The sequence below is a fragment of the Monodelphis domestica genome, chromosome 4, assembly GCF_027887165.1.
Source record: "Monodelphis domestica isolate mMonDom1 chromosome 4, mMonDom1.pri, whole genome shotgun sequence".
Taxonomy (NCBI): domain Eukaryota; kingdom Metazoa; phylum Chordata; class Mammalia; order Didelphimorphia; family Didelphidae; genus Monodelphis; species Monodelphis domestica.
The window spans coordinates 53512701-53537251 of record NC_077230.1 but is presented as its reverse complement, the minus strand read 5'-3'; the positions used below and the strand labels follow the sequence as shown (position 1 = coordinate 53537251).

The window sequence follows — 24551 nt, the reverse complement described above, 5'->3', positions numbered from 1 at the left end:
TGTTTAAAGACAAGGACTGCAGAAACTCAAAAAGGCAATTCTGAGAAATGAATAGGTGTTTGGGAAAACGGTGTAGGAGAATAGGAACTGGAAATCTTAAAGACTACACTTATTGACTGTTGGTCAAGGATAACAGTATATGTAATGAGAGTAATGACAACATATTTGTTTGGAGACTTGTAGATTTGACAAAAAGGGCTTTAAATGGAAAATAAAGAGTAGGGAGAAAATTTCCTTGATGCGTTTGACATGTCCACAAAGGGTACTTAGTAGGATACTAGAAAAACAGACAGCTTGACATGATGAGAGTCATGAAAGAGCAATGGGATTGAACGTGGCTTCAGAGGTCATGTCTAACACTTATTAGCTGTGTGACCCTCAGCAAGTCACTGTGAACCTTATTTTTTTCCTGTAGATAATTTTTAAATTCCTACCCACCTCATAGTGTCAATGTGAAGAACATGCTTTGTACATTTTTAGTACTATATAAATTTGAACTATTCTGTTATTAATAGTAACAGAAAGGATCAGTAATTCCCAGGAAATAATATTCAAGGAAAGGGACAGTGACAAAGCCAGAAGTTTTAGTTGTCCTCACATGTACAGTGCTAAGACCTTTGGTCAGGAATGTGCTGGTGCATATTTAACAACCAGCCTTCTGGAAAAAAAATATATATATATATGTGTAAAACCACTTTTAAATTTAATTTGCATTATTAACATTTTCTTCATCACTTTTTAAAGACTAGGAAAAAAACAATAAATCAAGTTCTGATTGTTGTAGCATTTGCCAGTTTCAAAGGTAAAAATTATTCTAATGCTGAATATTTGGTATTTGGCTCTTGTAATACAACTGGGCATGGCTCTGATGCAACTTTCCCTTTGTACTTCAACAGTTAGGTGGTTCCATCAATATGGATACTCTCTCCAACAGGGGGAAAAATAAAATATCTACCTCTCTTCATGCTATGGGTCTTTTGTAAATATATCTCATCACAAATCTTCTTGAGAGTCTAACCATTGTACTGAAGACCTTCCTCAACATCTCATGAAATCTTATGGGATCCATAGGAGAAAACAGACTGTTACTATCTCCTGTCCTCATACATATTAGGTCCAACTGTTTTTCTAATTATACATCTCTGATAACATTTTTGAATACTGCTTTTGTAAACCTTAAAATTCCTGTCTTTTAAAGTGATTCCCTTGTAACACTTTCATTGTGTAATTTTTATTTGGTGATTTATTGAAACCTGTTCAATACCATCATTGAAAAAATACTATCCTAGTAATCAGTAAACTAAATTCCTTGGATAATATTAAGAGGAATTAGAGATCTCAAATCAGGTAGCAAAATAAATCCTATTCCCTATATATCATTATGATTTAGTATGACTCACATCTAAATGAGATCTATGGAAAAATATGCCTTAATCACAAGGATAAGATCATACAAAATCATCAATACAATATGTATCAAAATAACATACTCATCTAAGGAGGCACAGTGAAGAAAATTTGGGTGGTTTAATGGTGGAGAAGAGAAAAGTGATTGTGGTCAGTCTACAGACTTCTGAGTCAAAAGGACAAAAGGGTAGGAAACAGAGTTTATAAAATCAAGGGGCAGACTGTAAACCTAATAGTGTTGGGAAACTTTAGTAATTTAGATCATTACAAAACTTTCCCCTCTTTTAAGGACAGAAGAGATGATAAATTAAAAACTAGCTTTTTAGGATAAATTTATTCCTCTATAAAATGGTGATAAAATTGCTATTCTAGATTTGCTTCAGGTCAATCAGGATAAACTAATTTTCATGGTGACATAATATTAAAATTAAGTGAATTCTCCATTTTGGAGTTAGTGATAGGCAAGGAAGACAAAGTTAACAATATAGAGCATAGTGTAGATGTGGAGAAAACAGAGTTCAAAGAAATTCAGAAAAAAGATATAGAAGATTGATATCTATATATCTACATACATAGTCTATAATTTTCTATGGAAAAATTGGCTTAGTAAGGTCAGTGATACACTGAAAGTCAAAATTATGACCACAGAAGCACAAATAATATTGAACACAAAGAAAATGGAGAGCGATCTAATGAGACCCATGTGGGTACACAGAAAAATCACCAACATAGATATTTTTTTAAAATCCCTACCTCTCATGTATTGGCTCCAAGGCAAGATAGTAGTAAGGGCTAGGCAACAGGGGTTAAGTATCTTGCCCAGGGTCTCATAGCTAGAAAGTGTCTGAGGTTAAATTTGATCCCAGGACCTCCCATCTGCTACTCCATCTGCTGAACCACCCGTTGCTCCTACCAACATATATTTTTAAGTTATGTACAAAAGACAGAAATTAAAAAGTAATAAGATCAATAAGAAGTGTAGCATGAATCAGGAGTGTTTCAAAAAGAATGAGCTGAGACTGGAGATCAATGCTAAATAAGACATAAACAAAAAAAGGACTTTAAAAATATATGTTAGGGGCAAAAGAGATGAAAAAGGCATAAGAATATTAGGTTGGTTGGAATGATGATAGATACTAAAGTGGAAAAGGAAGAATTATTAAAATAGTATTTTGTTTCTGTTTACATCAAAGAGAATGATCTTTAGACATTGAATTGTTTTTTAAATGGATAGAAGTTAATTAAAATTTAACAGTAAGTTGCTTTCAATGAATTAAGTATCAACAATGGCCAGATGAACTATATCCCAAGGCAGTAAGAAAAATTGTGAAATGATTTCTGAGTTTCCATCTGAAAAATTATTGAGGTACAGAGGTGGGATGTTGGCAACATGCTAAGATGGAGATCCCAAAATTCCTCTTTCCAACACTCCATCAGGGCCTAGAGATGCACCTCTGTACTAGGACATTTAAATAATCACCTCTAGAATCTCCTACATAGCCTAGGATTCCAGAGAAATGTTCACAATCCTGTAGAGATACAGAAATAGACAAGCTGCTGGGGCAGGTTGAGAGACAAGCTCAGAGGACTGAACAAGGTAGCCCGGTGGAAACTTCAAGGCAGCCTCTGTATTCACTGTCTTAGATTCACAAAGCCCAAGAGCCCCAACACACAGCTTTCTTAATGGCTGAAGATGAGTGACTTTTGGGAGAAGATATGACACACAGCATTATTTGCCAAAAAAAGCCCTGAGGTCTTACATTCATCTGAATCAGATAAAAGATATTTAGTATAACACACAGACCAGACTAAAGTACATTAAACTCATAAGAGAAATAGAAGATAGGGACAAAGTAAGGGCTCAAGATGGGGAGGAAAGAGGATAGTAAGGGTATAGTCATAAAATAATTTCCAGTGTTGGTGGAAGGATAGGGAGATTCAAAGGAAAGAAAAAAAAAGAAAAAAATCATGGAGAATCTCCCCCAACTATTTGAATTAACTGGGACTATCTATCTATCTATCTATCTATCTATCTATCTATCTATCTATCTATCTATCTATCTATCTATCTACCTATCTACCTATCTATCTACCCATTTGTCCATCAGTCTGTTTGTCCATCTTCCTATCTGCTGCTTGTCTGTCTGCCTAGATATAAAGGCACCTAAGTGACATATTGGATAGAGTGCCAGGCCTGGAGTTGGGAAGACCTAAGTTCAAATCCACCCCAGACACTTACTAGCTGAGAGACCCTGGGCAAGTCCCTTAACACTATTTGTTTCAGTTTTTTTGAGTATAAAATGAGCTGGAGAAAGAAATGGCAAACCATTGTAGTATCTTTGCCAAGAAAATCCCAAAAGGGATGATGAAGAGTAGGATGACTGAAAACAATTAAACAAAATCATTCAGATATAGATATAGAAGAGAATATTTGATAAAGGGAAATATAGCTGCCTAAAATATGCAATTAAAGGGCAGTGTTGTAGAAGAGAGATTAGGTTTGCTCTAGGTTTGACCTAGAAGTTAGAATTAGGAGTGATGTATGAAAGTCAAGGAAAGGCAAAAGTCAACTTTAAGTTAGGAAAAACTTTCCAACATTAATAGCAGTCTGAAAAAGAAATTAGAAGTCTTATTAAATAGTAAGTTAACCATCATTAAAAGTCTTTAAGTAGAAGCCAGAAAGACCACAAATCAGAAATCTTTTAGAGAGAATTCCTGTTTAGGCACAAATTTAAATGTTCTTTGAAGTCCTTCCCAACTGTCCTTCCCAACTCTTAGATCCCATGAAAAATATCTTGTGAGAATCTTTTTTCCCTTAATAATGTTTTTGTCTAAAAATGAATTCAGTTTAATTGAATTAAGCAGTTGTAGACAGCCCTAACTATCTCTTTTAGTACATCCATTTTCCTTTTACTGATATAAAAGAAAAAAGTTGAGATGTGAATAATTCCTAGATACAAAAACATTTTCATCCCTCTCTATAGACTACATCTCCTTTTATCTTGGAAATTTCATCTTTATACTTCAATTGAACAAACTATCTTTTGTCTCATTTGTGGAACATGTTTTATGTTGGTAGTCAGTCGATCAGCACTCAGAATCTATTTTGTTCCCACTCTGATATGGAAGAAATTATAGCTTTAAGTTTGGAGAGAAATTTGATGTCAAATTTCAGAATGAAAAGAACTCTGCCCGTGAGAGTCTATGTCTTTCTTTCTTTTTTTTTTAACCCTTACCTTCCTTCTTGGAGTCAATACTGTGTATTGGTTCCAAAGCAGAAGAGTGGTAAGGGCTAGGCAATGGGGGTCAAGTGACTTGCCCAGGGTCACACAGATGGGAAGTGTCTGAGGTTAGATTTGAATCTAGGACCTCCCATCTCTAGTCCTGGCTCTCAATCCACTGAGCCACCCAGCTGCCCCCTGTATTTCTTAACATATTGAGAAATGGACACATTTTTTGAAATATTGCTTCCTTTCACTAGTACTTCAGCCTTCTAATTCTGTCATATGGACTCCCATAGTCAGTGGGAATCTCACCTCTAGACAGCCATAGGAAGCAGTGAAGTATATTAGAATGAGCACTGTATTTGGAAGTAAGAATATTTGATTCTGAATCTTGTGACATTTTTTAAGAGTGTCCATGATTATGTCCATGACATGGGGTAACAGTTTTATATTTTTGAGTTTCTGTTTCTTTGCTTATCTGTAAAACTCAGATGATAATTTTTTAAAATTATCTAATAGTAATTTTGTAAAAAATATTACCAAACATTTAATAATATATAACACTATATATGTACATATATATATATATATATATATATATATATATATGAACTATTTCCACCCAGGACAGTTCATTGGTTTACAGATCCAGAGAAGAAAGGAAGCCTAGAGGCCATCTAATCTTACATTCTCCATTTTTTATAGATGAGGAAACTCAGATTCAGAGAGATTAAATGACTTACCCAAAGTAAATTGGATTAGTGCTGATATAATAATAAATTCTAGTATAATCTTATGTGATGATAACATTTCTCTTGTAATATACTTACTGCCATATTGTTTCAGCTCTATCTTGTCAATCAATACCATTTACCTTGTATGCACAGTGAGCTACTTCACATGGTAACAATAAAAAACCTTTAGTTATCAAATAACTTGGATGCCTTAATTTTAAATATTGAAAATACATTCATATTCATACAATGAAGTAACTTCAATTTAACTAATATGGGCTGATCACCTAATATGTGCACAAAATACTCTGCTAGATACTCTCTTTAGGTGAGTCATTAATTAGGAGTTATTTTAGGGTTCATTGACAAAAATATAAAGCACATACTTTTATTCTGCTCTAACAAAAAATACTAGGTTCATTGCCATTGAAATTATCTATACTTCTAGTCCCCACCTTCATCTCCACACACAATTATAGGAACACAATTTAAATCTGCATTAGCCTTAGCTAAAAAGAATTAAATTAGAAAGAAGATCTCTTTGACTGGAGTGAATTCCAAAATACTCAGAACAGTTTATTGAAACTGATCAGCTTAAACAAGGATCAAATGGAGATTCACATCCGCCTACATATTTGAGGAGTACAATTAGAGAAGACATTTCTTGCTCATGACGACATAAAGTTGGCCTTTCAATATATATTACAGACTGATGGAAACTGAAGGCTTTACTCTGATTCAATCACAATCTGTGATGGTATTCCGCATGTGGCATACTGAGTCAAATTCTAAAAGATGTTGGTGTCATGTTTCCATTTGAAGAGGATTATCAGCCTTCACATTGTCACAGTGTATTTAACCCAGGAGAAAGAATGATTTAATGAAATGAGTTTAGAACAGTTACAAGAGTTACTGTTAGATAACACTTCTTGCAATAACAAGAGATTTGTATGTATGTGTATATATATATATGTGTGTGTGTGTGTGTGTGTGTATGTGTGTGTATGTGTGTGTGTGTGAGTGTGTGTGTATGTGTGTGTGTGTGTGTGTGTGCTCGTGTACATTTGGAGCATATAAATAACAAGGATATTAAAGTAAAAATAAAAGAAAATATTGAGAATCTCTTACCTCCATCAATTTCCTCTGCTCCAAAGTGATTCCGATAGAAGAGCATGATATCAATCTTGTAACACTTGTAGATTGTCACCAAACACACAAGCAGCAGCAGAATGGCACCCAACCCACCAGCAAGTTCAACTGTATACATCAGTTCTGCAGAAAGTACAACATATTGTAGTACTATGTTCTCACAGTGAAAATAACAAGTTTAAATTCATTTCACAGTCTGGAGATTAAATTCATTTCTGTGGATTTTATTTTTCTTTTCTTAACATTCAAATTTCTTCTATAGAGTGCAGGCATTTTCTAATCTTTATGAGCAAAAGGTTCATCTTCCTATTTAAAGTTCCCATCTTCCAAAAAAAAAAAAGAAAGAAATTAGACAATTGGGGGAGAGGACTTAAACTTTAAGGTATGCTTCTGGATGTTGTGGGTTCCCTCTCATTTCAGGTCTTCAAGATAAAGGATTCCAACTTATTGGATATATTGTAGAGCAAATTATTTTTTCAGTATTGCAGTATTTTTCAGTCTGTGGGTTGAAATAAGTGAACACCAAGGTTCTCTTCAGCTTAGAAACTCCATGATTCAATGAAATCTACAACAAAATACTATAGTATCAAATCTGAATCCATAGTAAGCAATCTATGTGGATTACAATCCAGTTTTTGTTATGGATTTATCCAATATTCCTTTTAGTTTAATACTAATTACCAGAGTGCTATTTTCCTACTTAAATTTCAAATAAAAAGGCCTGGGAGATTTGGGTCATATAGGTTACATAGATATGTGTGTGTGTATACTTTATGATTTGGAATTTATATTCATGTATATATTATATGTGAATATCTATTTCAAATGACAAAACATATCTTTTTAATTCATTGCTCAAAAAAAGATGGATTTAAATGGGAAAATCCCAAACTGATTGGTATGACACAAGTTCCTAAGTTCCATTAATGTGAATGAGATCAAGATGTGATTATTTTATTCCAAACATAGATGATGCCATTATCCTTTTTATCACTTTCCCATGATGTTATATGTAATAAAATCCAGCTATTTTCATCTTCATCTATTCCTCCATTTCTTATCTAGTAGTTAAATCAGGAAATGCATATATGTAGTTATATGCAACTCTAACTACATAGATACATACAAATATAAGAATATAACATACATAAAGCACGTATACATATAAATACATATGTATGTACACACATATATGTATATGTAAATACTACTCTTTAATCAGTTTTTTTTCTACTATTACAAAAATGAGTTAAGAAATAAGAATAGAATTACTTTAGATAGATATTTGAAGGGCTACGGTATCATATAACTTTTTTTTCTCCTGGCATTACATTTATATAAGCAAAGCTCATTATAATAACTCAAAATCCCAACTATTTATTCATCTCTGATAACTATGTCATCTGTACTAAATAATTTTACCTTTGGTATAAAGAATTTGAACTGTTCAAAATATCCATTCAGGAGTTCCACCGAGTAGTTTCCTATATATGATAACACTCCACCTCTTAAAAGTCATGACTCTTTCCATACAATTAAAAACTTTTGTATCTCTGTAGCAATAAGGGATATTGAGGAAGCTTCATATTAGCTTCATATTATAAAATTAGAAAAGATATAGCTTATCTGTCATATCATTTCAATATTCTGAGAACATAGAAAAGGGTCATAGAACATATTGCTAACAGTCACTGGATTTTTAAAAATATTACAAAGGATCATAAAATAAATGAAATGATGGAATTTCTAAGGGAATAAAGAAGTTAATATGAAATCTGAAAAATTGCCCTAGAAAATGTGTGAGTATGTGTTTGGTAGAAATGAATTTGTTCCCTCTCTTTTTAATTCTGTTTACAAATGAAAATGTCAAAGATCATTTTTTCATTGTTGAAAGTTTGTTTTAAGGGTATATTATATAAATACATTATCATCATAATCTTCATCATTGCTACCATTTATAAGACATGTTAAGATTTCTAAAAATATTTTACCCATTTTATTTCACTTTAGCCTCATAAAAACCTCGTGAATTACGTGTTATTACTGTCCTCATTTTTTTTAACCCTTACTTTCTGTCTTGGAACCAATATTGTATAGTGGTTCCAAAGCAGAAGAGTGGTAAGGGCTAGGCAATGGGAATTAAGTGACTTTCTCAGGAAGGGTCTGAGGTCAGATTTGAATCTAGGATCTCTCATCCCTCTACGCCTGGCTCTCAGTCCACTGAGCCACCACCTGCCCCCATCTCCATTTTTTTTTTAAATAAGGAAATTCCGTATGAGAGTTTTTAAGAGCCTTTCTCCATGGTCATACAGCTAATTAGGTATCTAAGGCAGGATTGGAAAACAATTCTTGGGGATTCTAAGTCTGTTGCTCTAAAAACAATACTGCAAAGTTCAAGAAAGCTTATTAATTTGATATTCATCTCGCTTTGAAAATTTTGTAAAAGCCACAATGGGGATGATATCAATGTGATATACATTTGGTCAGGCCACCCCTGGCTATGTATTATCCACTGCTATAATTTCTCCAGCCTTCTCCCTTCCCATTCCTTCCCACAAATGGAGACTATGAAAGAAGCTAAAGTGGATACGGACTCTAGATATAACATATATGAACATAGAGACAGCAGTGATTTGGTCCATGATTTTTCTACAAATTCAGAGTCTTATATGATTCTGAAACATAAATGGCTTGGCATAAACTCATGATTTTAAAAAATCTATTAAGAAACAAACAACAAAAAGGTCATTTATGTTTTAAGGGAAGATTGTAAAATTGGCAGCTGAACACCCTGAGCCAAGGGGAAGTATTAAGTAGATCAAAGAGCTGGCACTGCTGTGTGGCTTCATGTAGCTGAAGGCAGCCCTTTGATGAAGATGCTGTTGCCCATACTGGGATTAGTGCCTCTATGGGTGCCCCCAGCCAACCCTCTGAACCCCAAAGAGTGGCATTGTGCCTGACCATCTTGTTTGCCTCTGGTGATCAAATCAGTTTAGAATATCTCTGGAGGATTCTATTTTATGTCAGTCCATTTTGGAAAACAACAAGCTCCCAACACAATGGACACACCTCCTTTTGATTCCTAGAAACAGAAATAACACTTTAGGCGATATTCACATCATTGGTCTTTATGTAAGTGTTATTTTTAATCCAGTTAGCAAGTATTAACAAATGAAGTAAATGAACGGGGAAACGTCATGGCAGGCATAATCACTTCAAAGTGTGAAATAGCTCAGACATGAGGGTAAAAGAGGGCTGACCTAAATAGCAGTTCACATCAGCTTAGTTCTAGATAGCATGTCCTAACCAGCAAAGTTTAGAACATTTGTTTATATATTTTTTATTAACCTTTACTCTCGGATCTAATAGCAACTCTAAGACAGAAGGCAAAGGACTAGGCAAACAAGGTTAAGTAACTTACCCAAGGGCACACAGCTAGGAAGTGTCTGAGATTTGAACCCAGGTCCTCCTGACGCCCCTGGCACTCCATCCACTAGGTTACTTAGTTTTCACAATGTCTGCTATCTTGCAATAATAATTATTCTTCTCTAGTGCCTTAAGGTGTATACCAGGCTTCCAAGATTAAAACTTCAGACATAATGAAATATAGTAATGATGTGATCATAGCCTAGTAATTACCCAATCTAAAGGATAGTATTCTTGCTTTTTGAGTGCCTCTAGTATTTACATATGCATAATCATGATATGTATATGTATATGCACATGCATATGCTATCATAAACATATTCAAAGTTATGCAATTTATGTTTGGGATCATTTGGGGGATTAACTATAATAACAATAAGTAAGCACAAGAAAGCCAAACTTTTATTGATGCCAATTAACTCGGCAAATATTACATTTTGTCCTTAAGACTCCTTTTGACATTACAAGCGTAGAGATGCAGTGTTAACATACAGTGTGAAAACCAGCATTTTATTGAAGGTCATTTATATGCTGGGTGTTGGGGAAAACACAAAGTCTAGATAAGTTTCCCTGACCCTAACCCCTGGAACTTGTAAACCCACTAAGGGGTGTGTGTGTTGGGGGAGAGGGGAGTGATTAAGGTGCTGATAGAAACCCTAAAATATATCATGACCAGAGTCCATTATCAGAAGCTGAGCCCGAGTTCTTGACCAAGAAGAGAATCAGAGAACTCTTGAAAATCAAATTTGAGTAGGGCTTTAAAACTTCTCGAGGAAAAGAGATCTCATATTCCCTTCTTCCCTCTACTTAGCCTAAGATGACACTCTGCATACTTATGACATGTTCATTGAATCTTTTTGTTACATGATTATAATGTGCATATACAATATGATATAAAATAACACAATATACTATAATCTGTTAAAATGAAGGGGTAGCTAGGTAATGCTGTGGATAGAGTGCTGGGCATAGAGTCAGAAAGACTTATCTTCCTGATTTCAAATTTGGCCTCAGATGCTTGCTAGCTGGGTGACCCTAGGCAAGTCACTTAATCTCTTTTTGTCTTGGTTTCCTCGTGTGTAAAATGAACTGGAGTAGGAAATGGCAAACTACTCCAGGATCTTTGCCAAAAAGATCTCAGATGGGATCACAAAGATTGGACATGACTGAAAAGACTGAATGACAATCATAATATAATATTCAACAAAATAGAATAAGTAGAATAAAATAGCATGCTATACCGTAGCATAGTATAGGATAGGATAGAATATTATTATGTAGTAGAGTCTTAGAACTTGCAAAACACTTTGTGTATCTTCCATATACTTTCTATCTCCTTTGAACCTTATAATAACCCCAAACAGTAAGTAATACAGCACTATTATGACCATTTTACAGATGAGGAAACTGATATGCGCACAGGTTAAGCAATTTTTTTTTTCCAATTCACATATCAAAGTTAGAAATGAGAACTCAACCTGGATCTTCTTAATTTCTACTTTAGCACTCTAAACCCTACCATAATAGCACAGAAAATAATTTTTTATTTTGAAAAGACCTGTGATTTCATGGACCTAAACAACACTCAGTGAGGTCCTTTCTCTCTTATAATGGAGTTTCTTTCCTTTGTCGAGAATTATAGGCTTCTAGAGCTGTCTGAAGTACTTAGACTTTAAATAATGTCCAGCATCATTCAGTCATAACATGTCACAAAAGCAACTTGAATCCAGATCTTTCTGACTCCAAGGCTAACTATCTGCAACCACAAAAGCTGGTAAGATAGCTATCATTTAAAAGTGTTCCTAAATATCCATCTCTCTATCTCTATACCATATGTATATGTACACACACAACACAAATATATGCTAATATATATTTTGTAATAGTATAACATATCACCCACCATTCCTGCATGATAAATAACCTGTGTATTATATTCAATGCCTCAGCTCCAATCTCCAGTCTACGGATTTTCCCCATCTATTTGTTCCCCTCTAAAGAATTTACTAAAATGCTTGGTCCCCAGTGTTCTTTCTCCATTGGTTCAGCAGAAAACTGCTGGGAGTTGAAAATTGTCACTGTTAACAGCCACAAGTCTGGTCAATTGATTTATTTATCTCTGCATTAATATGTGAGTCCTGTTACCACAGCAAATGTTATTCTCCTTTTGAAGTGTGATCTGCTTTTCTGCTCAAGTTCAAGTTGCCCGGAGAGGCAGCATTTCTAAAAAGATTCCATTTCAGCACACTTCCACATCAGAGGAAGGAAAGAGAAAGTGCAAACCTTTTAAAATCTGTTTAGCCTTTTGTGTTTTGTTGTTAAAATGATAGACTTTGCCCCCTTTAAGAGACCAAGTCTGAATGTGAAGATTGTAAAGGAAAATTACTAGGCAAAACCTAAGGGAAACTGGCGTTCAGTTAAACACAACAAATGAACAAGTGCCAAAGAGTTGCATTTAAGGGCGCAGCAGTCTTTTAGTTACAGGCAATTAACAACAGTCCTTCGGCAGCTCCAGTATGGGGCAAAGGGAAAACACATTGATTATTGCTGCAGTACTAGATTGGTTTCTGAATAAATTGATTCCATTTAAAATTAGATTTGCAACAAGCATTTTGAGCAATGGCTACATTTTTTTTCACATGAAGACATTTGGGCCGAGTCACATTTTAAAAGAAATAGCTAATTAAAACAAATCACATGCCATTTCTAAGTACATTGAATTATATCCCAAGCAGGATAAGGTGATTTCATTTGCAATGGGACTCCCAGATGAGGAAACTCCCTGTACCGTTGACGGCTAGCATGCTCTGGTCTTCAGAGTGTTTTCTGTACCACTGAGAGGTGAAGTGATTTGCCCAGGGTCACACAGCAAATATCATCAATAAGACTCATATCTGGTTCCAACGTCAGCCCTCTTTTCACTATCATAAATAAATGCATCGGATTAAACTAATTCTACTCTAATTACCTTATACATTTTGAGACATTTCTTGGGCCTGCACCTGGTGTTAATGTTTGGAAACTTTCTCAATGATAAATATTTATTAAGAAGTAAATAAATTAACAAAGAAGTAAACAAAAGTTGGCAGATAGCTTTGAAGTCTTCTTCTCAACATGTGTGTATATAAGCATGTGTATATATGTGGCATCTATCTATCTATCTAATGACCAAATACCTATATGGTGTGTAATTTACTCTTTTAAGTACCTTGATTTGGAAAATTTTTCCTCAAGACACCCTAGTTCAGTTTTAAAAGGAATTAAAAACTAGGCATTGATCTGAATATTATAAAGTATCATTTTAGAGAAAATATGTGATTGGCCATATTATGATCCCAGTTTATTCATTTACTTCATCAAGGGCACTTGTTCCATTTCTCATTGCTTTATGAAGAGATAAACTTTATACAGATTTATTCATCCTCAAAAATTCACATCCATATTTATTTCTTCATAGCTATGCGGCTTACTTATTCCTAGCACAAGGCTAATTATTCTTAGCCTGAAAAGATGTTTTGCTGCATCCTATTACACATTAGTACAATTTGAAGCAGTCATGATGTGATTCCTTCACTTCCCAGCACCCCAAAAAGAGAATAGGATATTGTCCCATAGTTTAAAATAAGTGAGTGCTTCCATAATTATGTTTATAGAGAAGCCTAATTTCATCTAGAACTGAGGGTGACTTGCTTGTGATCACACAGCAAGGGCACTTTAGAATTGGGAGTTAAAGTCAAGTGTTTTTGATTCCCAGGACATCACACAAGCTATTACACCATGCAACTTCACAGACTGAGGAGAGCAGTTCCTGAATGACAGCGAAACTTGACGAAAGATTTGATTCAAACATTAGTTTTAAAGTAACATTTTTATTTAATGTCAGTTGAAGGTTTTGTAATATAGCTCAGGGGGTATAAATCATAAGGTCTACAGTACAGATGAATGTGGTCCAAATTAGATGAAAAAGTAATTGGAAAAAATTAAATAAATTCAAATGCAATAGAACATAGATAATGTTACTATGTTGTTTTCTAAGTCAATATGAAAATGGTTAGATTTTTCACATGTGTGTGTGTGTGTGTGAGTGTAGTTCAGTGGCTCCTATTTCTATCTGAGCTGCAATCCACTGATGACATCCCTACCTTACAAAATTTTAACCATTCTTCAAGGCTTAGTTCTAATTCCACTTTCTCCATGATACCCTCCTTGATCAACACATTGGAAAGCAAAATGTCCTTCCTCTTATGTGCTTATTGATTCAGAAAATCTAGTTTTCATGGGCTGTGCATGCTTCTACAGATTTGCTTCCAGCAGATTTTCTTTTTCAAAGTTTAATGTTTGTCTTTGTGCTTTTCTCTATCTTGTATTCTCCTAGGTTGACAAATCTCAGGTGTTAGAGTGAGGAATGCCCTGTCAAGACTGGTCAGGCCTCAGCATTCATCTGTGTCATTTTTTATAACTTGACTTCTTTTGTGCCATTCTTTAGATTCAGTGAAATAATTGGTGAAGGGTTTCTGCTGCCTCTTGCTGTTAATTTTATGAAAAGCCCATGCTTGCATTTGGACCTTGATCCTTAACCAGGCTATTTGCTGGTTGATGGATGCTTTGATGTGCAATACTGTCCTGGTATGTATCTAGGAGTCCAGGAAAAAATGATGCCTACCTTTTCTTTTTTAATAAACAGTTTGATCTCACCATTAGTGGTATTCAAGTTATTCTCTGCCTTGACTCAACTTTGAGAGACAAAATGACTAGATCAATTTAGCTTCTATTGGACTTACTTTCGACATTATCCAAATTCTCCTTCTTTAATTCCATGGCTTCCTATTACATTAAAGATCAAATGTAAAACCCTCTGCTTTTTAAAGCCCTTCATCATTTGGCCCCTGCCAACCTTTCCTGTTTTCTAGGTTCTCATTATCTCACATAAAGTCTCTTTTCCAAAGATACAGGCTTCCTTGCTGTTCCACACAAAACACAACACTCCATCTCTTGACAGAGCTTTTCCGGTTCCTTCACGTCCTAGCTAAAGTTTTACTATCTGCAGAAACCTTTCTCTGTACTTAAATCTTACTGCCTTCCCTCTGAGATTACCTACCCCTGTATATATTTTGTTTGCATTAAGTGCCAATTAAATATTCTAGGCACTGTTCAGGGGATACAGAGAATTCAAAGGGTAGTGCCCACCCTCAAGGATCTTCATGGACTGGGGGGGATGCCATCCAAACAGTAATTTGTATATTGTCTTCTCCATTAGAGTGGGAGTTCTTTGAGGGCAGGCACCCCCTTTTGATTTCTATATATCTTCAACACTTAGCACAGTGCCTGGCATATAACAGGCTCTTAATAAATACTGGTTTGTCATTGAAGACAATGATAACGATACTGAGAGAAACATTCTCTCTGTATGTAAAATCATAGAATTTTAGAGTTGTCAGGGACATTTGAAGTAATCTAGTCCAATGCTAACAGCATTCTAATCAATACAATGTTGACCAAAACATTTTATTGTGCATTTCAAAAATAATAAAATTTTACTTTCATCTAAGATATCATGAAGATTACTGTTTCCCATTCCTAGGAAAAATTAACTAACATCCTCTTATTTATGAAGTTTCATTCTTTAATGAAGCTAAACTCTGAGAAAATTCTGTACCTCATCTGGACTTAGATGATTATTATCATTACTATTTTCTTATAAATAATCTAATTCATGAATATTCCTGCATATAATTCATAGAATTTTAGAATGAAAAGAGATCTTAATGGTCACCTAATATAATTCCCTTATTTTATAGAGGAAGAAAGTAAGAACAGCAAGGAAACTCGTGTTTTGGGGTAATATATTTTATGTGTATCAATAAGATCTAAGAAGACAAGAAATGTTGGCAGGCACCAGATGATGAAGGGCTTTAAAAGGCATAGGATTTTATATTTGATTCTTAAGGTAATGGGGAACCATGGAAGAAAAAAAGGAGGAATTTGGATAATGTAGAAAATAAAATAAATGTAGAGACTAAGCACAGTCATACAATCAGTGAAAGAGCAGGGATCCAAAATCAAGTTTTCTAAAGTATTATTCCAGGGATCCCCCTCCACCTTATATCAAATTCTTCTACTTGCATCAAGTCTTGGACATGAGAACCCTTGATCATATCCTTCTTATATCAGGCTACTTTTAAAAATGCTAACAAAAATAACATTAATGTCTGTCTATAAGGTCCTTCGAGCAAATTCTTCAGTCCATGAAAGTCATAAATTTACTTCTTCAGGGTCAGTTTTCATCAAGGCAAATTTCTTTGTTAGCATTATAGAATCAATGTTTGAAACAAACACTTCATTGGAACACACCAATTACACTTTTGAACAAATGCATGTGATTACATATTGCAATGCTGCTTTCTTTTAAGACTGAATATGAAAGGGTGTAAAAAGAACCAATAGGGACTTAAGACAAAAGGCATCTTAATTGACTGTCTAATGGGACAAGACAATTCTATTTCAGGGTGTCTAACTTTAACTAAAATAATTCTCTGCAAATAGAATGATTTTTGTCAGGAATTCATTTTTACTGTGTCATACAAATATACAGTATACCTAAAGATGGAATGTCTGGGGAAACTTGTCAGAGTTGAAGGCGGTATCTCTATTTTGTTTGTGTAAAGGGAAGAAATATTTATTTTGTAAGCAATTGCTGTACCATAAGATATATTGTTAAAGCTAGAACAATTTTGTGTTCCAAGGGGAACTCTTCAGATTGGCCAACATACCCAGAACATCTGGTCTACTTAGATAACCAAGGGAATAAACCATTTTTCTAAAATGCTTCCTTTTTTTCTTTTTGAACAGTGGTATTATTTGTAGTCTATTCCTCTGACTGAGATATAAATGTTTACAACTATATAAACTGGACTGCAAAAAACATCCAAAATATTTGATAAGTTCTGAATGATAGTTTACTTATGATATTGATTTTTCTTTTTTTAGGTGTTTGAAATTTGCCTGATTACCAAAATCATTAGGAATAACTGAAGAGAAACGTAATGTAAAACTACTCAGTAATACTCTCTCTTGTGAAACAACTTCTTGTTCAAAATCTTGGATACCATACAAAATTATAGCTCACACTGGAAAAAGACAACAAAGCCTAGAGGTTTTGAGGGGTTTTCCTCCCTTGGTGATCAACAAAAGCAATCCAGTTTTCTCATTTGAGTTGTTTTCTCATTTACTGCCATCACAAACTATCATCATAACCTAATGACTGGAAAAGCTCAGGAGGCAAATGAATAATGTAGTCTAGCTTCCTAAACTACAAAGAGACTAGAGGAGAGCTGATAACATCATCTACCATTTTTCAGAGTTCACCTACAAGAGCCACTATCAATTTGTGTCTCCCTTAGTGGTGCCAAGGTGGCGGCAGCAAGCATTGGATAGTTGCTTTAAGCCAGGTGTTCTTAACCTTTTATGTCATTCTCCATCTTCTACTCTCTATCATGGCAGTCTGATGAGCCTTGGAATAATATTTTTTAATAATTGAAAGAGATGTTAAGTTTATTTGTTGTTGTGGTTTTTCTTCAGCTATTCAGTCATATCTGACTTCATGATCCCATTAATCATAGTATGGCAGGTCGTTCTATCTTCAACTATCCCTCAAAGTCTGTCTAAGTTCATGTTTGTTGTTTCCATGACTTTATCTATTTCACCCTCTGCCCTCTCTTTTTCCTTCAATCTTTTCCAACATCAACTTTTCCCAACATATTTCCCCAATAAGTCCTGTCTTCTCATTATGTAGCCAAAGTATTTAAGTTTTGGATTTGGCCTTCAAGTGAATAATTTGAATTAAGTTTAGTGAAAATGAGATGTACTATGAAAGTTATGAATCTATTTTGTTTTAGTTTTTGAAATGCCAACTAATTCTTAGTATTAAAAGGGAAGAGCTGCCAGAATGATTTTCCACTGACTGTCCATGTTTGTTCAAGAACCCAACACCTTAGGGTCTCAGCATGGGATTGTCGAAATTTGGTCTTTTAAAAAGATGACTACCAGTGTATTCTGTAGCTCCCATATCTCTATGGTTGGATAGAATTAATGGAGGACCCTTTCCCTTTCAAAGCTTTCTTTTTCACCAAAAAGGAAGAGTTAGTCATATGATCATCTTTTCAAACTCATTAAATCCATTTATTAAATTCATCAAAGCTCTCATTTTATGGATACTGAACCTAAGAACCATAGTGGTTTAGTTCTTGCATATTTAACAAAGAAGTAGCAAAGCCATGATTTGAATTCATGCCCTTTGACTTTAAATCTAGGCTTCTTTTCACTGAACTAAAATAATTCTCTCTGCATTGAATAATTTTTCACTTTTTTTTCATTTAAACTCTAATTTTTCCTGTTTTCCAGGCCCACAACACCAGCCATCTATTGGACATTTTAAACTGAATGTTTCAAAAGCATTGCAAACGACATATCTTCTTTGTCTCAGTTTTTTTTGCCTGTAAAATGGAAATAATAATACTGTCTATCTCTAAGGGTTGTTAAAAGGAACAAAAGAGATAAAGTACAGAGAGCACTTTGCCAACATTAAAGTACTATGTAAATGCTTTTAATAATTATGCAACTATGTGATATTATGGGTAGCATGCCAATCTCAAAATAGGGAAGTTATTGAGTTGTTTTCACTTATATCTTACACTTGTGATTCCATTGGGGGTTTTCTTGGCAAAGACACGAGTGGTTTGCCATTTCCTTCTCTAGCTTATTTTACAGATTAGGAAACTGAGGTGAAGAGTGTTAAGTAACTTGCTGAGAGTCCCACAGCTAATAAGTATCTGAGGCCAGATTTGAAATGAGTAAGATGAATCTTCCTGACTCCAGAGCCAGTACTCTGTCCACTGTGCCACCTATCTACCTGGAATAGGGAAGACCTGATTTCAAATCCTACCTCAGACAGACAGTAGTAAGATTATATTACTCTGGATAAGTAACTTAAATTAAAATTTGTGCTGGGTGACTTAGTGACAGTGGCCCCATGACTGGAGATGAAAGGACCTTGAACTTTGATCATAGACATTTCCTACCTGTGTCACCCTGGGCAAGTCACTTGCCCCAGTTGTCTAGCTCTTACTATTCTGCCTTAGAACTGATACTTAGTATTGATTATAAGACAGAAGGTAAGAGTTTCTTTTTCAATCTGTGCTTAATATTCTTGATATGTGATATGGGGATAATAATAATAATTTACCTCCCTTGTTATAAGGAACAAATGATTAATGAATGAAAAATTCTTCATAAAACCTTCAGGCATAATATTATTATATTATTTTATTACATAGCACTAGCTATCATTGTTGTTATGCCTCACACAGAAATCATCATCTTTCCTAAATAAGCTCTTCCCCCTTCTAAACGTCCCTTCTTCTTTTGAGGGTACCTTCATTCTTCTAATGTTCCAGGTTCATAACTCAGTATTATCTTTGACTTCATCCTTTCACTAACTCCACATACAAATCATTTGTCTAATATATTAATTTCTTTTCTCTTAATGTCTGTCACATCCATCCTTTCTCTCCATTGATAAAGCCTCCATTCAGGGTCAGACTCTCATCACCCCTCAGCTGGACTGCTACAAAAGCCTCCTAATTAAGCTCTCATACTCTCATATCTCTCTCAGCTTTCATTTGTCCTTCATCCAGCTTTTCTGAAGCACACTCTCTCCATGTCACTCAGTAAACTCCAGTAGCTCCTTCTTGCAGCTAAACTAAAATAAACTCCTCTGTTTGGCATTTAAAACTCTCCACAAAATTATCCCAATTATCTTCCAGCCTCATTGAACATTATCTCTTGGACAGAAGCAAAGATACAGTCAAACTTCCCATCTTTATTTCACAGAATAACACTGCATTGCCATTTTCTATGCTTTTGCAGTTGCTGTTTTCCACCCCTGGAACTCACTCCTACCTAACTTCTGTCTTTAGAATTTCTGGTTTCTTTCAAGATTCCTCTCTAGTGCCTTCTTCTACATCAAGTCTTCCCTGCTCTGCAGAGCTAAGAGTTCCATTGCTTTGTATTTCTTTTGAATGTTAGCATATATGCACCTGCTATTCTGCCTAAATCCCCCCTCCCCCCCAATCCAATTCAAATTCCTTGGGGACTGGGAATTTTCCACTTTCATATTTGTATCCTCAGCACCTAAAAGAGAGTCTAAGCACACAGATACAAAATAAATGTTTCTTGAAAGAGTACCTTAGTAATTGATAAGATTTCAATCTAACAGAATCTAAGGAAATGGAAGTTGAGAAAACACCATATTTTGCAGCTTTTCTCCCAAGAAAAATAAGATAACAGCTTGCATGTATCTGAATTATAGATTAGATGGAGCCAGAAGGAACTATAGTGGTTATCAAGTCCAACTCTTCATGTTAAGGTTTCAATAAGAAAATATTTTCAAGCAAATGAATCCTGACATTTTGTCATAATGCAAAATGTGCTATGTTGGGGAGTCAAAGAAACTGGATTTGAAACCTGACTCTACCAGTTACTAACTACATGACCTTAGTTCAGTAATTATCCCTTGATGTTCCTCAGTTTTCACATATGTAAGACAAGGGAGTGAACTAGAAGACTTTCAAGTTTCCATCTAATTTAAAATCTATTACCTAATTCACACACTTTAGAAACTAAATAGTATATTCACATGATTCTAGCCGAGAAGTTCCACAAAATTTGGGGTCTCAGGATCCCTTAAACTCTTAAATATTATTGAGATATCCAAAGAGCTTTTGTGAATATGGATTATATCTATTCACATTTACCATGTTAGACATTAAAATGTCCTAGAATTATTGTGAAAATTATTTCAACTTCATGAAATCCCTGTAAGGATATCAGAAACCCCCAGGGATCCCAGGGGAAACTTTGAGAATTATTGTTAGAGGAAATGCACTAGAAATTGATATTACAAAGACTTAAAAAAGGGAAAGGCAACGTGAGGTAGTAATACCTATCATCTGGAATACAATTTCCGAAGTCCTATAGACCACCTGTTTCTCTGAACAGCATGAAATAGCTTTGTTCAAGATTCCTCTAACCCTATGATCTGTCAGGATTCTTACAGGAGCTTTGTGATAATTTATTTTCAAATTGTTATTAAAGAGGAAAAGAAAAATATTAGAGCAGTTATGCAGTTGATAGCATTTGTTGACCTATGAACCAATATAACAGGACCAAAAGTCTTTATGAACTAATCACATCTCTCTTTTCCCTCCTTCATACATCTCTCCTTCTCTAGAAGGTCATGTACAAAGACATTTCCTGAATAAAATGTGGTTTTTAGATGGGGAAATCATCAATCTATTTTTTTAACATTTATTTTTTTAACATTATTTTATTTGGTCATTTCCAAACATTATTCACTGGAAACAAAGATCATTTTCTTTTCTTCCCCCCCCCACCCCCCCACCTTTCCCTCTCCCATAGCCAACGCACAATTCCACTGGTTATCACATGTGTTCCTGTTTCTAACCCATTTCCATGTTGTTGGTATTTGCATTAGAGTGTTCATTTAGAGTCTCTCCCGTCAATCTATTTTTAGAAAATGTGTGTGCTTGTGTTTGAATGAATAGAATTGAATAAAATATATTACATTATATAGAATTGAATTGAGAAGCATCCAAGAATTCATTTTATCCAGTCCCCCTTATTTTATTCATAAGGAAATGAAAGGCTCAAACAGGTGAAATGACAAATCTTCAGTTGAAGATGAACTTATAAAACTTCCTCTTTTTGCAAGAATTACACTTTCAGATTGGCTCTAAAGTATTTGTGATCATCATAACAGGGTTACTGGTCTGTGATTCTCTATGCTAGGCCAGAGACTATGGGAAAAATCTTGTTGAGACAATGGGGAATATTTTGCTTTGCCACTCCAAAAGAAAAAGAGAAGAATTATGAATAAAGCCATTTATGATAAATAGGCTGAACTGGAAATAAAGTTTATTTGTTCCTTTAACATAGTCATTTTATTTACATAATAGGAACATGACTCAGTATATATATATGTATATAAACATATATACATATATATATATATATATATTTATAAAATAGAAAAAGGAAGAGTTGCTACTAAGAGTTTACCTACAACAAATTGCGTTGACTTGACTTTAATATAGCCAGCTAACTGGTGCAGTGGATAGTGATGGGCCTGAAGTCAAGAAGACATGAGTTCCAATCTAGCCACATATGCTTATTATATGACCCTTGGCAAGTCACTTAGGCCTGTTTGCTTCAGTTTCCTCATTTGTAAAACAAGCTGGAGAACAAAATGGCAAACTACTCCCAGAATCTTCACCAAGGAAACCGCAAGTTAGGATCATGATGAGTTGTACACAAATAATGATAGACAAATATATTTCTTTCAATAGGATGAACTGTTCAGTAATATATTTCTTTCAACAGGGTGAAGAGCTGTTCAGTAATTCAATAGTTTTATTCTTTCTCTTGTAAGTCTCAGATATGTATCTAAGAAATATTGACAAATTATATTGCAATCACAGGGAAAACAATTACGATTTTTCTATACTTTGTTTTATGCTAGGATGTAGTTTTCAAAGTTAAGGCAGATAATCTCTATTTTTATTCTTTGTGTTTCTTAAAATATCATCTCTTCCATCTTTGTTTCTGTGATGAAATATGGTACCCCCTTTCAGTTTGCATTTCTAGTCCCACATTATCTCACAGGAAATTATAATTTATGCCTTGCATGTATAGGGTTCTTTCATCTGAAAAATCTCAATCAACTGGACAAATATTTATATGAGATAAAATTTTCAGAATGACAACTTGTTTCACTTTCAAAATAGTCAAAATAAAGCTTAATATCTTGAGAATTGCATGCAATTTACTGATACTTAACTCATCATCTAATATATAATATCATTAATTTGTCATCTAACATGTATCTCCATGAACTTATTGTTCTTAGGATGGATTAACAACTATAGAGTATCTAAAAGAAGACCAGAGTTCAAATCCTGTTTCAAAACTTAGTTATATTACCACTAGCAAGACATTTAACCCCAGAGCTTTAATTTCCTTTTCTATAAAATGGAGATAAAATTACTGAAACACTTTCCTCATTATGAGGTTCAAATACTACTTTGTATATAAAATTCTTAGTAAATCTTAAGACACAATCTAAATATTAGCTTATTATTATTATAACTTTTAAGTATAATGAAGATCAGAGATTCATTCGAGGTCACACTATTAAGAAATATCAGGAAGAGAAATCTAATACTTAAAGCATTATAAATTTAGAAAGCAGCTAGTCTAAGTCATCTAGATGACTTAAAACTTAACTAGTCCAACTCTCTCATTTTATAGATGAGAAAACTAAGGGTCAAAAAGGACAAGTCACTTGTTCAGTGGTAGAGTTGGGATAGAAATCCAAATCCTTTGACTCTAAGTCCACCACAAGTATGGATATCATCCTTCCCCTTCAGTGACTTGCTTTCTTTCAGTTAAATAAACACACACATACCAACACACACATGTGTTGTATAATTGCCCAAATATATGGATGTATGCCCATATCCCCTAGAATGGAGTCATGCACATGGGAGGCCCCGAGGACCTATATCCAGGAGACAGAACTGGAATATGTATGGACATGCTGTGTTAGTCTACATTTTTGGTTGAGAGAAGTCTTTTTCTTTTTTCCACAGCCAGAACTGCCTGTGTCTTTAAAATTACCCGATGAAATATAATGCCCCCTTTCTCTTTCCTGCTTTCACATTTATGAGTGAAGGACAGCTTTAGTTTTTGCAGGTAACATCAGGCAGTAACAGAGTAGGACCTGAGAGCTATCTCCCTCCCTGCCACAAACCTTAGGCCATTTGACCCAGAAAAACAGGCTTGGTATCTTGGTCCTGTCTTGTTTATCCTTTTCAGTTCTAGGGGCACAGAGTGGTGTCTTCACCCCAGGATTTCAAGCCATAGGGATACTTTGAGTTTGGGATTCCATGTAAACTGCATTAAGTCCAGCAAGAAAACCCAGAGAAGCAAGATCTATTAAATTGGAGCATTATACTTGAACTTGAACTTGATAAGACATATATAAATATATATACACCCAGTTAATGTTTGGTCAAATCCAACTCTTTGGGACCCTATTTTGGGTTTTCTTGGCAAAAAAATGGAGTGATTTGCCATTTTGTTCTCAAGCTCATTTTACAGATGAGGAAACTGAAACAAACAGTCTTACACATCTTGTCAAATGTCTGAGGCCAGATTTGAACTTAGAAAGATGAGTCTTCCATCCACTTGTAATCTAGCTCCCCAGAACTGAGTAAAAGCCATGAGCCCAAGTCTTCCTCCTGACCTCAGAGAATGAAGTGGCATAAAGGAAATGTACCTCTAAGGAGTTGAGAAAAATGCTTGGATATTTGCTTTTGCCATATGTTTGAAGTAAATATTCCTTGGTAAAAGAAACTTATCTGATATACCTAAATGTACTTGTATTTAAATTAGGTACTAGTCAATGGCTCCAAAAAAGACGGATAACACAATGGCGACTTGAGTCAGTGGTAGGAGTAAAGAGGTTTCCCAGATG

The 24551-nt window shown here is 34.6% G+C and overlaps 1 protein-coding gene across 1 annotated transcript in view; it reads right to left on the bottom strand.

Annotated features, from left to right (window-relative positions):
• IL1RAPL1 (interleukin 1 receptor accessory protein like 1) overlaps nucleotides 1–24551 on the bottom strand; it is a 1590341-nt gene that overhangs the window by 25635 nt on the left and 1540155 nt on the right. The window contains exon 9 of the mRNA XM_001362537.4: nucleotides 6494–6637. Within this exon, the coding sequence (XP_001362574.3) occupies nucleotides 6494–6637 (144 nt within the window). The remainder of the gene's footprint in view (nucleotides 1–6493; nucleotides 6638–24551) is intronic.